This window comes from Colletotrichum aenigma (genome assembly GCF_013390185.1).
Source record: "Colletotrichum aenigma strain Cg56 chromosome Unknown KSG_Cg56_contig03, whole genome shotgun sequence".
NCBI classification, from domain to species: domain Eukaryota; kingdom Fungi; phylum Ascomycota; class Sordariomycetes; order Glomerellales; family Glomerellaceae; genus Colletotrichum; species Colletotrichum aenigma.
This window is the reverse complement of record NW_023500909.1, coordinates 4,685,631-4,700,239: the sequence shown is the minus strand read 5'-3', so window position 1 is coordinate 4,700,239 and position 14,609 is coordinate 4,685,631. Positions and strand designations below refer to the sequence as shown.

Below are 14,609 nucleotides of genomic sequence, written 5' to 3'. Positions count from 1 at the left end.
CTCAATGGGACGGAGGGTTGGCCTTGGGAAGTTGGGGACTTGGAGCCTGCCTTCCCCGTCACCTGCGACCGCTCTGACTGGCTGCGCCAGGTGGGAAGCCAGTGAAGCCACCTCAGTCCGCCCCACATCTGCGTGGACGGTCGCTCAGAAACTAAAGAAAGTTGACGGTACGTACCGCTGTACCTGAAGGCATACCGGCTACCCCTGTTCACACGAGGAGCAACGGCCACCGGAATTGTCAGAAACAGGCAACGCGCCTGGACCATTCAAAATTGGTGGAGCAGGGGAGGTGGCAGGGGTCCAGGGTCCCCCCTCTCTCACTCCCCAGCGGTTCCCCCTCGACAGCCATGAATCAAACTCTCTCGCACCGCTTTCGCTTGTCGTGTCGTCGTTGGGAGCTGTTGCCGTTTGACTGCTTCGACCGCAGGAGCTCTCCTCTCTGGCTCCTCTGCATTGAGCCGTGGAGATTGTTTCCCCTAGCCATATCCGCACCCACGACCTCCTTTGACTGCATGAACCAGTCCCACGGCTCCTTCACCGTCGTAGGGCTGTCATTCAATGCTTCAATGCTTGACGATGGATCGAATGCCCGGGCATTTACTCCTGAGCCCGTCCCGAGCGTCTGGATCCCGAGCGCCGTAGCGCGTCGAGGAAAACTCGTCTTTTCCACTTGCCGTCTTTACCAAGCTTGCAGCCCGTCTTTCTGAGTTCTCGCTTTCATCTCGCTCATCTCGGATGCTATTTTCATCTGCAAACTTACGGCTTCTTGTCTCCCCCGGCTTGTTGACGTCCCATTTCCTGCGTCATAACGCACAAGACAGAGGCCAATGGTGAACGACATAACAGACACAATTTCAGCGATGCTTAGGTCTAGTGCGAGCCAACACTCGTGGCGTTCTTTCGAGGAGGGAGCATGCCTGCTCGCAAAGTCAGTGCAATAGTGGACAAAACCGGCCCCAATGCCACAAGTCAGCATCCAGGATGCATCAATCGGCAGCCGTCTGTGTATCTACCGGATACAGTACTACAGCGCATGAGCACCCAGTAGACGCTCTGTTGTGATGCTCTTTCGACGCTTAATGGAGCCAGCGTCAACCGAGATCAATGTCTTAAGGAGCCGTCTCCCTTCGCCCTCAACGACAGTAACACATGTCTCACATTTGTTCGTCTCGCGTTGCAACATCTAGCCTGAACACACGCGGCTGCGCCTGCGTGGAGTCCGAACGAATGGCGACGGCAAGCACCCATTCCAGGACCACGAGCAGCAGCCTGCTGCTCGTCTGTTTCTTTGGCTTGTCTCGCAGAATTGCAACATGCAGAGCCACTTCGTCCACGGCTCACATTGCGGTCGAGCAAAGCCATACCGGCGGCTCGCTCACGGGCCGGTGATTGTCGCCCGCGAAGCCGGTCTAACGCCGGCAAACAGGGAATCGCATCCGCAAGGGAGACAACACGGCACATGCAGCAGCAGCCTCTGCGTCTGCGTCTGCGTCTGCGACGGTGTGGGTGCGTGACGAGCGCCTCGCTATGAACTTGCGCAGGTACTAAAGTTGCACTGCAGTTGCAGCAGCGCAGACGCAGACGCAGATGGAGTGACACGAGACAGCTTTCAGCGCTTGAAGCATCGTCATCGACCCCGGAGGCAAGCAGTCAAGTTGTCAGAAACCCTTGAGATCCAGCAAAGAAACATTCTTAAACTGCCGATTGACTTGAGGGGCCAACTGCACACTTGGCAAACGGAAGCAATTGGCGAAATTAAAACCCCTTCTAGGTTGTCTCAGCTTGACGGCAACGAGCTGTGATTGGAGAGACCCAGCATCGCTTCATGATTGCAGCAGGGATGACAGGAGAGTGGGGAAGAGAGCTCTCTGACCCCAAAAAGTCCGCTCCTGGCACCTCTGCCAGGCTCGCCTGCACTGGCGACTGGCCCAAAAGACGACGACGGTGTTTGCGAGATGAAGAGAGGCCCCAGCGCTGTTCCGCCCTGCATGGCACGGACAAGATACGACCAAGATATGCCCGTTGCGCCGGATTATCTATCATGGATGAACACGCCGTTTGGATGACCCGCCCAATGACAGCTCGCGTCATTTTGTGGCCCATCATATCTCACAAGACCCGTCTGTCATGGGAGCACCGCCGAGTCCTTCGTGAGCTGCGTGGGTAATCGGTCTCAAATGCTGCAGTTGTGCCGCTCATCATTCGAGCCGGATGCCGCTGCCTTCGGCAAAGAGACCGGTCGCGACCGGACACAACACGGCCAAGAGAAAGCTCTGCCTGCCCAGCCAGTGGGATTCAACTCTAACCAGGGCTTAGGTGCGAGAGCGGTGGACACAAATAGAACGCATTGAAGTTTGCCTTACCACGACAGGGAACGACTACAGTGGTGATTGAACCTTCGATCCTTCCAGCTTCCACCTGGTTTCCAGTCCAATCAGCTATTCGCAAATTGACTTCTCGGACAAGTGTATCTCACGTCAGCCTCTCGGAGCTTAAGATCTCAACTTCGATCCAGCCGTCATTAGGTGTGTTTCCAACGAAAATCCGAGGCCAAACAAAGGTACCGAATTCGCCTCCCGCTGGCGCCGTTGAGCGACAGCATCGCATCAAAGGTGCTACAGCTTCGACCTCCTTTGTGGTCTTGAGACACTGGTGGCATGCTGCTCGAGTTGTGGAGGGCTGAAGCATCTGAGCGTGCATGCCGCCGTTAAGCGGTTGGCTGCCATCAAGACTCGTCCGCCACCCGCAAGTTTTCAATCCGAGTGATTTCAAGCAATTGCTTTCTTATTCTTCAACAACACAACAACGTGGCAAGCCTCCGCTGGCTTGAGCAAGTTCGCCTTCTTCTACTTCACCATGGAGTCGCACCATCTAAACAAAGACGACAACAAAGAACTTCTCGCTTGAGACCGTTGCCCACCCCACTACCACGCTCAACGGCCGCCGGAGCCGCTGCTTGTATCCCAAATGTACTCGCTACTCGGCCCCACTACACTCAGTCACGAGAAACAGATATCCACCAAGAGAACGGGGTTCAAAAACGGCCGGAGGTCTTCGGTAGTTGTGAGTGGAGCGGCCTTTTCAGAAACAGCGGCGGGAAGAGACAGTCTTTCATGGAGGCGGCGTCGCCGTTGAATTGCCATTCATGCAGCGGCTCGGTAGTGCAGTACGTTCCATCAAGAGGTTGCGTATACAGAATGTGGGCGAAAAATTACGGGCTCGTAACTTTATGCGAATTGAAAACGCGCATGATTCAGCCTCCAATTTGTTTCCGGGGGTAATTGCCCTCGGCTGAGTGCGGTCCTCATGCCTACACCTGATTGGCTCTCCTTTTCAACGTTACTCCTTTGTCGCCATCCTCAACGGTATCTTCAAGACGTGCTGCCGGACAACCAAACTAAAGGTTTGATGGCGAGAAGCTTCATCTTCTATGCGCTGTTGTTGAATATTGCTAAGCTGATATCCATCAGCCCTTAGCGAGGATAGCACGTCAGACTAAGTGCTTTCAAGGGCAGAAACGGAAACTCCAGGCTTGACATGAGGGTGGAAGATTGGCCCTGGCGACAAGAGGCCTTCGTGTCAAGCCTAGTGGCAACGTCGATCGGAAGAAATTCGCACCACGTCCAGACCGTGGTGTCGGTTGCACCTGCTGCTTCTGACTAAACGTCAGCTCCAGCAGAGTTCCCTGTACAATATTTCTCTCTCTCGATCGCCACGTTTGAAAGACTTCGATCGGGGCCTGAATCTCGAACAGAAGTCTAGAACGAGGGCCATCGCACTAATGATGCTGGATACAATGTCGAAATCGAAAGCCAGGCTACATCTGACTTACCGCCAGCAGTCCACGTTGCGCAGGTATGTAACCGACTTTCTGCGCTACTGGCTAGTCGCCGCTGTTCCATAGCACACGGAATGTCCGGACCGGTGCATTCATCACGGTCTAGGAAATAGTGCTTTGTTCGGCATCTATCAAAGCCGCGAGCTCGTTGCTCGCGAATTGCCTGGACACCTAGTTGAATCTTTTCTTTACACGCACAAGATTAGCTTTGCATCAAACACCTACATGAGAAGAAGCTTCATAGGCTACAGAGGGTGCGCAAGGGTTGCTCTGTTGAACAACTAGCCTCGCCGTAGGGATTTCCAAGAACGGCCCAAAGGCTCGCCCGTTTTGTTTCTGTTCAACGCAGCCAGTCATGTTGGATACACCTTGGGCATTCGATGAATGATGCCCGTCGTTGCCCGCTCATTGGCCGTATATCGACCTGCCTAATGCGAGATGTTTTTGCCGTCTTGATCTGCTGACTTGCGCCAACTCAGAATTTGAAATGCTTCGGGCCCGAACCTAGCGGCAAGGGCACGAGGAAATGGAGCGCGATACGCGTCCTGTCGAGCTAAGCATGCAAGAGCCGGAAGTTGAGTTGCTGCTCAACAGTGGCTCTACTTTCGCCATCCTAAGCGAGCATGGAAGAGCAGGAACGAGTCTTCTTACACGCTTAGAGCACCGTCCGAGAACCTGGCCTTAGGCCCGGAGAGATGATTGGCCCCGGATCTAGAACCGTGTTCATGATCGACAGCCGGATCGTCGGCGACGGACTTCGGATCTTCAAGCGGACCCTCTTACCCTGGTGTCTTCCTCCCGGCTCAACGGCCGAACTTTGACGACTTCTGGGTCTCAGAAATCGACGCAGTATCAATTTCTCGCCTCACGATTTCCTGTTTTCCCAATTTTGTATGGTTGGATGCCCTACAGAATGACTACTCGTCACAATGGAACCCCCCCCCCTGCCCCAACCACCGAGGTCCGTGACCTGGACAACCCCGCCATCGACATCTTTGCATGTCCGTTAGCAGCGCACGTCCAGCGGACCTGGACCGTTGAATGTTCCAGATGACGAGGACGGGAAACAAGTTTCTACCAGCGCGCAGCTCCATTGTGGCGGTGTGTTTCCAGACCTGGAGACAGGGTGGGGGAAACAGAGAGACTTAAACCCCGGCGATGGGATGTCTGCCCATGCCTTTGCCTCCCGCCGTTTGGGGGAGTGTCTCGTAACTACAGAGCGCGAAGCGTTGCGTCCCCGTTCAGAGCGATCCGAGGCTATGGGCAGGAAATCTTCCAAAGCCTGCACAAGATCATGACTGGTAGTTTCCTCCGTCTCAGAGGCGTGAGTTGTCGTCATGCGTTTCGTTCATCAACCCTGACGAAAACCTGCTTATAACTTAATTCAAACGAGTAGACACAGTATTGCAGAGAAACTCAGTACAATTCAATAAAAGTCAATCACGTATTTACAAGAGGCGAAAATATGCCATCTCGTGTATCTTATCATGCCATTCCATCTATGAGACGCACACCTCCATACAAAGCCCATCACCCATTGTTCTCGAAGAACCAAGATTCCAAAAAGAATGCCCAGTCATCAAAACTCCCAACCTTCGCCTCTTCACCCGCCTCCAGCTGAAACTTCCTCGCGTGCTTCTCTCTCGTTTCCCCCCTCTCTCAAGTCCGTGCCGTCTACCCAGAGCCAACGCATCCTACGCCGACGCTAGTGAACATCAAAACACCAGACGAACCTCTTGAATTGTCTGCCCTCTCGGCACAAACCCCTGGTCAATCACCCTTGAGAATGATAACTTGTCAACCCCCCCGGCGCTCCCTCGCTCAAAAGCCAACCTCCAGGATGCTGCCTTCACTCTAGCCAAGGTCAACCGGAAGGCTGCTCCAGCTCCTCTGCCTGCCATCTTCCCCAGAGTGAGCACAGTCTTTGAAGCCAAGTGCCAAGCCCAGCCTCACCAACTTTGTCACTTATAACCTCGAAAGCCTCACTTTGAAAGGACACAACATCTTCTTCTAGGAGGGTTTCCCCCTCACATTAAATCCGACATCATGTCGGATTTCGACCCGATCATCGAAGTCCGTAACCCCCTTTTGCGTCTTCCTCTCCCGTCCTCTCTCAACTAACATCCAACGCCCTTCCCAGAACCCCCTCGGCCCTCCGTACCAGCCGCAGGTCGCGATACTCGGCCTGATCCCAACGATCCGCGTCGACGTGCCCATCTGCATCATCCTCATCATCTTCTTCCTCGCCGCCGCGGCCCTCAACGGCTTCATCTTCATCCGCAACAAGGCTGCCGGCCACAAGTTCTTTCCCTCCACCGTCCTCGTCGGCTTCTGCACCACCCGCATCATCGCCCTCTCCCTCCGCATCGCCTGGGCCACCCAGCCCTGGAACGTCAAGCTCGACATCGCCGCCACCATCTTCGCCGCCGCCGGCGTCGTCCTCCTCTTCGCCCTCAACATCCTCTTCGCCCACCGCCTCCTCCGCGGCCTCCACCCGAACCTCGGCTGGAACCCCTTTGTCGGCTACTTCTTCCTCTTCCTCTACTTCTACATCGCCGTCTGCCTCCTCTGCGCCGTCGTCGCCACCGTCGTCTCCTTCTACACCCTCAACCTCGTCTACCTCAACAGGTGCCACCTCGTCCAGCTCTTCTCCTCCACCTCCCTCGCCGTCCTCGCCTTCGCCCCGTTCCTCATCGTCGCCGGCGCCCTCCTCTACCCGGGCCTCCGCCGCCCCGAGCCCTTCGGCTACGGCTCCCTCTCCACAAAGGCCCTCCTCGTCCTCGCCACCGCCTTCCTCCTCACCATCGGCGCCGCCTACCGCTGCGCCGTCAACTTCGCCGTCCGCCCCGCCCTCTTCCCGGGCTGGTGGCACCACAAAGCCTGCTACTACGTCTTCAACTACGACCTCGAGCTCATCGTCGTCTTCACCTACGCCCTCATGCGCTTCGACATGCGCTTCCACGTCCCCGACGGCGCCTGCAAGCCCGGCGACTACCGCAAGGGCCAGTACAAGTACCACCGCGTGAGCAACCTCACCGTCACCCGCCGCCACGGCCGCCACGGCCGCAACCGCATCAGCGTCGAGGAGGTCGAGGAGGCGCGGTACACCACCTACACCTCCCGCCTCAGCGAGCGCTCCGGCGTCATCCGCGGGCTGAGTGAGATCGACGACTGTCGCGACTCGTCGTACCTGAGTGCGTACTTCCGCAGCTCCCACGGCAGCTCGTATGACTCTCACGGGAGCAGTTCGTACGATAGCAGCTCGCAGTCGTACACAAACACGAGGAGCGGCGAGAGCGAAGAGATCATGGCGGAGAGGATCAGGGAGTGGGAGAGGAGGTCCCTGGGGCGGAGCAGGAGAAAGAGGGACGGGCATCATCATCGCCATCACCACCACCATCATGGACGCAAACACAGCCACCACCGCAAGAATCGGAAAAAGTGAGAAGAGCAGTCGCGAGGAAAAAAAAAAAAAAAGGAGTGAAGTTTGTTATACCCCTTTATTAGTTGACGCATAGTTGTAATGATCGGATGGCACCTGCGGGCGTTGGTAATTCCCATTATACATAGTGATAACGACCAAAACATACCTCGGAAACGGTTCATGAGCATAGAATGAGATCGGACAGAAAGAATAGAACATCAAACTTCATTAGCATCGACACCTTCTTATTGCCGGCGGTCTATGAGTATCTAACGCGTTGACAGAGTGAGAGTTCAAGGGGAAGCCTCCTCGGTCGAGAGGGGCCGCGCTCGCGCTCGTTCCCATAGACCCCTCGCTCCATCTAATGCTCAACGCAGAATCTCTCTCTTGGGAGTACATTGGTCTTTTGGCTTTTGTTTGTAATCTTACAAGATTAGACTCCCCCCAAGCACCAATGCAAGTTGAGCATGCACACGCCCTCTCTTTCGAATCTCTTCCACGGATAGCACCCTGATAATGATGATTCCGGGTGATGAGTAGTAAGGGTATCGGATGCGTGATCAGAGGAAGTAGTCGGGTGTGCGTCTCGAGACCATTGGTTCGCCGGCTCTCGGGCAAGGATCGAATTGGAGGCTTTCCGTGGTCAGCTTGCATCCTTCTAAAATCCTGGCACTATTGGTACTTACAAAGTGTACTTGAGATGTTCATCAATTTCCATGATCGCGGCCTGGTTGCCGCATCTGTAGCAGTAGTTGGGTGCTGCGCGCGCGTCAGTTGCCGTGCCTCAAAACAAGATCAGGCGAAGCTTACCCGAGAAGATAGTCACCACGTTCCTATCCTGCGACCAGTTGTAACCCTCCATAACAAGCTGATGAGCACGGGCAATCAGCGTGAGGCCGTTGTTGTGGTTGAATGCCTCGGAAATGTCTTGGCCAAAGGTGTAGCCAGCGCCACGGGGAGAGATTCCCCAGCCGCAGCGGTCATCGGGGTCGGACCAAAGCAAATCGCACATGGGACCCTCGTGGGGAACTTCCTGAATTCTGTCAAGAGCTCTGATGTTATCCAGGGTGTCGATACTGGGCGACAGACCACCGTGAAGGCAGAAGATTTGGTTGTCGATGAGGGCAGTAAGGGGGAGGTAGTCGAAGAGGTCGGTAAAGTACTTCCACACGTTGGCATTGCCGTATTTCCGAAGGCACTCGTCGTAGAAGCCGTAGACTTGGGTGATCTGGCGGGACTCGTGGTTGCCACGGAGGATGGTGATGCGCTGAGGGTATCGGATCTTGAGGGCGACGAGCAGAGTCACGGTCTCGACAGAGTAGTAGCCTCGGTCGACGTAGTCACCTATCGAACAGCGTAAGCAACTGCTCGCGGCACGACGAGCGTCTTGTCAGGCCCAACGCACCCATGAAAAGGTAGTTGGTGTCGGGGTTAGGACCGCCAATCTTGAACAACTCCATAAGATCGTGAAATTGGCCGTGGATATCACCGCACACTGTGACTGGGCATTTCTGAAGGAGGACAGGTCAGTTCGAATCGCCAATGTCCAAAGGGGTGGAGGAGGACGTACGACTGGTTGCACGTTGGACTCGTCCTGCAAGACTTCCCGCGCCTATTGATGAATGTCAGAAATTTGTCGCTGCGAGGTCACGCGAGGGGCGATTCAGAGATGAGGGGAGGGCACAAAGGCTCAGTCGCAGGCAGCTATGACGACAGCTGGTGCAGAGGCGCATTGCGGCTGTCCATCATCGGCGAGAATAGCAACTGACCTTCTCGCAAAGCCTCTGAACGTCGGCCTCGACGAGCTGCTTGCAGTTCATGAGGCTCTCAATCCAGCCATCTAGGGTCGGGATCGTGGTGGGCTCGAGGTTCTGGGTAGAGGGCAGATCGGCGGGGACACGCCCAACATCCTCCATGTTCGTATCCATGCTGAAAGTCGTCTAAGGTATAGCAAAAGTCGTCACTAAATTGTTTTGATCGGTCGCGAGAAGCAGAATGGCGGGCAAAGCGAGGGCGGTCGTGTCGTGGTCGTTCGTGTCGAGGGGAGAATGACGTTGTTTTCAGCAACAGGTCGCGGTCTTTCAGATTAGCACAGCACCTCAATCCAGTAGCGTGGGGCTGGCGGCGGCGAATCGTCGAAGGCGGTCAGAGCTTCGTCTGAGGCCAGATAGGGAGGGCCAAAATGGAGTTCGGCGCAGGGGAGGAGGGACGGGGGATGTTGTCGCGCAGGGCGGGGCGGGAGCGGAATTCTAATTCTCTGATGGGAGTTTGATGAGGAGGGCGTCGATGTTGGGTTGGCGGCGCCTGGGGATTTTTGCGAGGTGGGAGACGGGCTGGAAAGTGGTGCTGCTCCTGCTTGTGCTCGTGCTGGTGCAGGTGCAGACGAGGAAGGCAGGCGGGAGCGGGTACGGTACGGATGCTGGTGCGTGGGCTTGGGATCTGTGATTGGGAGTGGGAGGGAGGTACGCAGCATCGGATGTACCTTGCCTACCTGTTGTTACGCGTAGGTGTACCTTACCTCCGAATACTGTGTCGTGCTGCGCTGCGCTGTCACGGCTGCTGGTTGCAGCATGAGGAAATTGCCTGCCTCTGCTCTCTTCGCTTAAACCCGATGCAGAGGCAAGTAAGCCTCAAGCCATTTGACTGCTTATTTTCTTGAGCCTCCCACGAGAGGCCTCATGCGATAATCACACACACAGTATATACCCATGGTCGATTATTGCTTAAATTGTAATGCGAATACTTGCCAACCTTGCGATCCTTGACGGTTCAATTCACTTTAACAAGTTATCCATCCCGCAAGTCACAAACGCCGTCGCAGGTAAACACAGCGACCCGAGCCAGGGGAGCCGAGTCAGCCCCAAGCGTGGTCTGGAACCTTGATACATGCCAGTGATTGCGGCATCTTCGTCATAGTCCGTAACTCCAATGTCTTGCACTCATTTACATGCTTCCTCCATAAACAAACACCCGTCTCAATTTCCAGTGCGAGGCAATCGCCATAGATCAAGGCAATGCCAGCCATCACCAGGCTCGACGGCACGCTTTGCCGTCACTTCGACCAGGGCGCTCATTGTCAAATTAGGTATTTAGGACAAACCGAGCCCGACGGGACTAGCCATCCCAGACGCGTGGTCTACCAAATCTTTGCCAACAAGGTTGCGGAAGTCGAGCTGCACTTCGCTGAGCATCTTTGCATGCTCCTGTGCTCGTTCCATGCACTGGTTCCACGCCTCCCCGCCCCGCTCTGTGCTGCTGAGTTGCCTTCCGAGGATGGCGTTGAACGACTCAACCTCTTCCTTGGCCCACTTGACACAGGCACTCATCATTGGCGGTGGAAAGCATGAGTGGAAGCAGCTCACCGTGTTGCGGATGAGCGAAAAGTAGACGAACGAGACCTCCCAGATATATTGATGCAAGTCTCCTTGGAATATCGTTTGTCTGTCAAAGGTCAGATTGTGTTTGGAAACCGTTGAGAATCCTGCTTACCTGATTCGCTTCTGGATGGTCTCGTGCCTGGCTACTAGGTAGGCCTCACGAGCGCGGTCCTCGTACCCTAGCCTGGCCAGCCAGGTAACGTTGCGCTTGTTCTTCGTCGGCGCATTGTGCGTTGTTTCCAGTTCGCGAATGATCATGCCCGCCAGCTTGGAGCATCGCTCTTCAACCTTGAAGCTGATGAAGTCCTGCGCCACCGTGTTGTTCTTCAGGCTTCGAGCGAGGCTCTTGAGCTTCTCGACACGGCTTACAGCAGGCTCAAAGTTCTGCAGTGCGATATCGATATCCAGCTCGTCCATTTGACTTTCAACCCACCGGAGGTTTTGCTGCTTTCCGTCCACGTCGATGAGCATGTCCTTGATGTCGGAGAGTGTCTCCAATAGCTCCGTCTTCTGGAGCAAACCGGGGTCTCGAGATGCGAAATAGTTGATCGTCTCCTTGGCTTTGTTGTTGGCCTCCAATTCTGATTGTCGCTCCTTTCGCAGGTTCTCCACCGCCTTGCGGATGTTCAGGAGTAGACCGTTCTTCTCCGTGTCCTCAGGCTTCTCTGTCCGGTAAATGACCGACTCTTGACCAACACCCCTGACCATGATGGCATCTGCTAGCTTGTTGCGAGTGGTCGAAGAATCACTCGAACCCGCCATGTCCACCACTTCAACGTCTAGCAGGGGCCAACACCTATCGGCCACGAGCTTCACAAGTGGGCCAGTTGCCTCACGAGGAGGCACATCTGCCTTTCTCTTCTTGCGACTAGCAATCAGCAGGTGGTCGTTGAGGAGGAAAATCTGCATCGCGCGACGAGACTTGTAGGTTGCGTTGTCCAGCTCGATCCAAGCTCCAGCATTCTGGATGACGTGACGAGTGGAAGAGTTGGGCAAAAACTTTTGCGATCCCTCAACGTTCTTGTAAAGCGCCTGCATCTGTGAGTTCCAAAGCGCACTTCGGTCTGCGACAGAGCTGCGTTTGTCTCTCTTGCTCAAACCCGTGGAAAGCTCGCCGTTGAGGCCCGACGACTCGTTATTACTATTATTATTGTTGCTGGATGCTTGGCGCAGCGCTGTTGTGTTAACCTTGAGGTCTGTCATGAGGTTCTTCAGCGCTCTCATCTCGCCCTTGAGCTTTTCGGCTTCCTTGCTGATTTTGATGAACTGGGTGCGATTTTGCATGACATTTTGTTGGAGATCTGCGCCGGCTCGACTTTTGAGACCTCGGAGGTTGTCTTCGAACTCGCGGATTTGGTCCTCGGAGGCTTCGCTGAGCAAACTGGCGACATCTACAGGATACCAAGTCAGCAACCTCGAGTGGAATACACCGAACACGAAGACATACATTGATCGGGAGCCAGATTGGGGTCACGTAGGGCCTTGACGTCGACAATGGGAGCGGGAGCCGTATCGCCCCCTCGGCTGGGTGGTGGTCGCGCCATTCGCTGGCGGGTTTCGTACTTGTCTAGGGATGGCATAGCCGGCACCGGGGGGTTATTCACGTCGAAGTCATTCGGGAGGTTGTTAAATCTCGTAGAGTATCGTCGCTTCACCAAATCGGAGGTCTGCACATCCTCGAGTTAGCTCCTACATCTTGCTATCGAGTCGCATCGCATGCTTCCACCTGACCGTGGAAGACAGCTCGGCGCTTGGCTGTCTTGCTTACCTTTGAGCCGCCAGCCTGCGGCGGCGGACGAGGTCGCGGCTGCGCCGGAGGAGGACCAGCGTCGGCCATCGGCCTCGAGCCGGGCTGTCGCACCGGACCAGATCCATCTTGCAGAATGGGTTCCGAGATCTGACGCGGAGCACTAATCTGGGGGCGGCCTTTCCTCTTGTTGCCGCTTCTCAGCGAGATCTTGCTCCTCTCCCGATCTTCCGACATGTTGGGTAACTGCTTTGTTCAATTTCGTACGGGTAGCAGCCGATTCCAGCGACGTCTGCCGTGCGTCGAACAATTGTAGGTGTTCAAGGGCACAAAAGCGCCCCTCGTGAGGATGAAGGTCGGGTCGTTGTTGTTTCATGCACCTCTCAAGGAATGGGTAGCTGCCGTGCCGGTACTGTGGCCGTTTGAGAGGCGGCACCCCTGCTCATTTGGATAGACGGGATAGTGGACTTGGGCCGCTGGCAGCACCCATCCCGCTACGTAACCACTCAGCAGCCCCAGCACCATTGGATCTCTCAGTGGAAGTGCGGGCAAGCTGTCGTCTTGATACGTACACCTGGTCCGTGCCTCCTTACCCACCACCCACAGCGGCTCTTGGCAAGGAACGCGACCTCTGGCAAACGATGGCGCAGAGGCTAAAAAAAATTGGCAGCGGAAGCTCCATCGATTCCCGGTAGAGCTTCTCTCTTTCGATATTCACTCCGCCAACGAAAGGAACCCTCGCCAACCTCTCCGGTCCTGCGAATCATCCAACAAAACCGCTGAGCGCAGCATCGACTTTCGAGCCGCCTCTCGCATACACTCTACCCCTCTTCGGCACCCGCCCGCTGCATCACCCTGCCTTCTTTGTTTGTCCCGCCTTCGGAGTATCCCAAAATGTCCCAGACGTCGACGATAGTGACGGCATCGGTCGCCGCCGCGGTTACCGGCCTGTTTGGTGAGTTGGCCTCCAGCTCCGCGCGCCAGCCAGACTACCATTATTGGATATCTTGATGGCATACGAGTGGTTGTGGATAAACGAGGAGCAAGCTGTTGTGCTGACTGTTGCCCAACAGCCTACGCCGTCTACTTCGACTACAACCGCCGCAACAAAGCCGAATTCCGCAGAGAGCTGCGCCGAAACGAGCGCAGACAGCACAAGGCCGAGAAGGAGGAGGCCCAGCTGGAGACCGTTCGCCAGCGTCAAGCGATCAAGCAATCCGTCGATGACGCCAAGGCCGAGGGCTTCCCCGACGACGTTGAGTCCAGAGAAGCCTTTTTCTTGCAGCAGGTTTCCGAGGGAGAGACCCTTTCCGCCGACCGTTAGTTCATCCCTACACCGATCTCCCGTCTTCGAGGAAGAGCGCAAACCCTCTGGAGTATTTCAAAGGGACTTGGGTGCTGACATGTTAAATCAATAGCCACCCGCGCCGTTGAGGCTGCACTGGCGTTCTACAAGGGCCTGAAGGTCTACCCCACGCCTGGTGACCTGATTGGTATCTACGACAAGACCGTCCCCAAGGTAAGGAAACACGCCGGCTTTCAAAGAATTGACATGGAACTAACCCATTGACAGCCTGTTCTGGACGTCCTGGCTGAGATGATCGCCTACGACTCGACCCTCAACATCGGCCAGTACACCGGCGGTGTCAACGCCAACCTCTCTGACATGCCCACCGTTGGCCTGGACTAAAGAGGCTCCGTCCTTTACGGCACCCAGATTAATCCCCTCCACTCTCTCACTCCTGAGTCCTCCCGGCTACCGACGGGCACACCTCATAACCCACCAAAAGGACAGCAAGATCACTCTGCGCATGGCGTGATACTGTTCAACCATTCCCCGAATCTCACTCCTAATCCCCCGACTACCATCATATCGCAAAGAGAAAAAGAGGATTCACGACTTTTTCAATGTACAATACTCTGGCCGGCTGGGCTGTTTTGATAGAAGGTTTTGTAAGAGGAAACCACATGTATATTGATGACGACCCTGGCAGGAAGAACAAGCAAGAAGTTAACGAATTTCACAATCTCGTAATGCTTGTCAATACGCTACTGTCGATGGGCAGAAAAGCTATTTGACCGTTGTTTTAAACGTTTATGTACGTTGGACTGGGGTTGTCACCACTGTCATGACCATGGCTATGACGCAATGGCGCCCGGTTCACAAAATTTCTCCAAGTTCAAGACGGCCCACAACTGGGTTTGTGAAGATAATGTTGTGCC

The 14,609-nt window shown here is 55.3% G+C and overlaps 4 protein-coding genes across 4 annotated transcripts; 2 read left to right on the top strand and 2 right to left on the bottom strand.

The window, feature by feature from the left end:
* Positions 1 to 5,884: 5,884 nt before the first annotated feature.
* Positions 5,885 to 7,283, top strand: CGCA056_v005220 (uncharacterized protein; the record flags this gene model as incomplete). The annotated part of the gene is made up of 2 exons (XM_037320473.1): positions 5,885 to 5,911; positions 5,979 to 7,283. The coding sequence occupies 2 exons, from the start codon at positions 5,885 to 5,887 to the stop codon at positions 7,281 to 7,283; spliced, it is 1,332 nt and encodes a 443-aa protein (XP_037180687.1).
* A 539-nt stretch (positions 7,284 to 7,822) lies between these two features.
* On the bottom strand, positions 7,823 to 9,190 carry pph-1 (Serine/threonine-protein phosphatase PP2A catalytic subunit; the record flags this gene model as incomplete). The annotated part of the gene is made up of 6 exons (XM_037320472.1): positions 7,823 to 7,895; positions 7,949 to 8,021; positions 8,073 to 8,606; positions 8,668 to 8,773; positions 8,833 to 8,874; positions 9,032 to 9,190. 6 exons carry the CDS (start codon positions 9,188 to 9,190, stop codon positions 7,823 to 7,825), a joined length of 987 nt encoding a protein of 328 aa, XP_037181665.1.
* Positions 9,191 to 10,351: 1,161 nt separating this feature from the next.
* EXO84 (Exocyst complex component EXO84) lies at positions 10,352 to 12,623 on the bottom strand (the record flags this gene model as incomplete). Its single annotated transcript, XM_037320471.1, has 4 exons — positions 10,352 to 10,703; positions 10,752 to 12,030; positions 12,087 to 12,306; positions 12,408 to 12,623. The coding sequence occupies 4 exons, from the start codon at positions 12,621 to 12,623 to the stop codon at positions 10,352 to 10,354; spliced, it is 2,067 nt and encodes a 688-aa protein (XP_037181666.1).
* A 657-nt stretch (positions 12,624 to 13,280) lies between these two features.
* tom20 (Mitochondrial import receptor subunit tom20) lies at positions 13,281 to 14,076 on the top strand (the record flags this gene model as incomplete). Its single annotated transcript, XM_037320470.1, has 4 exons — positions 13,281 to 13,341; positions 13,460 to 13,705; positions 13,805 to 13,905; positions 13,960 to 14,076. 4 exons carry the CDS (start codon positions 13,281 to 13,283, stop codon positions 14,074 to 14,076), a joined length of 525 nt encoding a protein of 174 aa, XP_037181673.1.
* Positions 14,077 to 14,609: the final 533 nt, after the last annotated feature.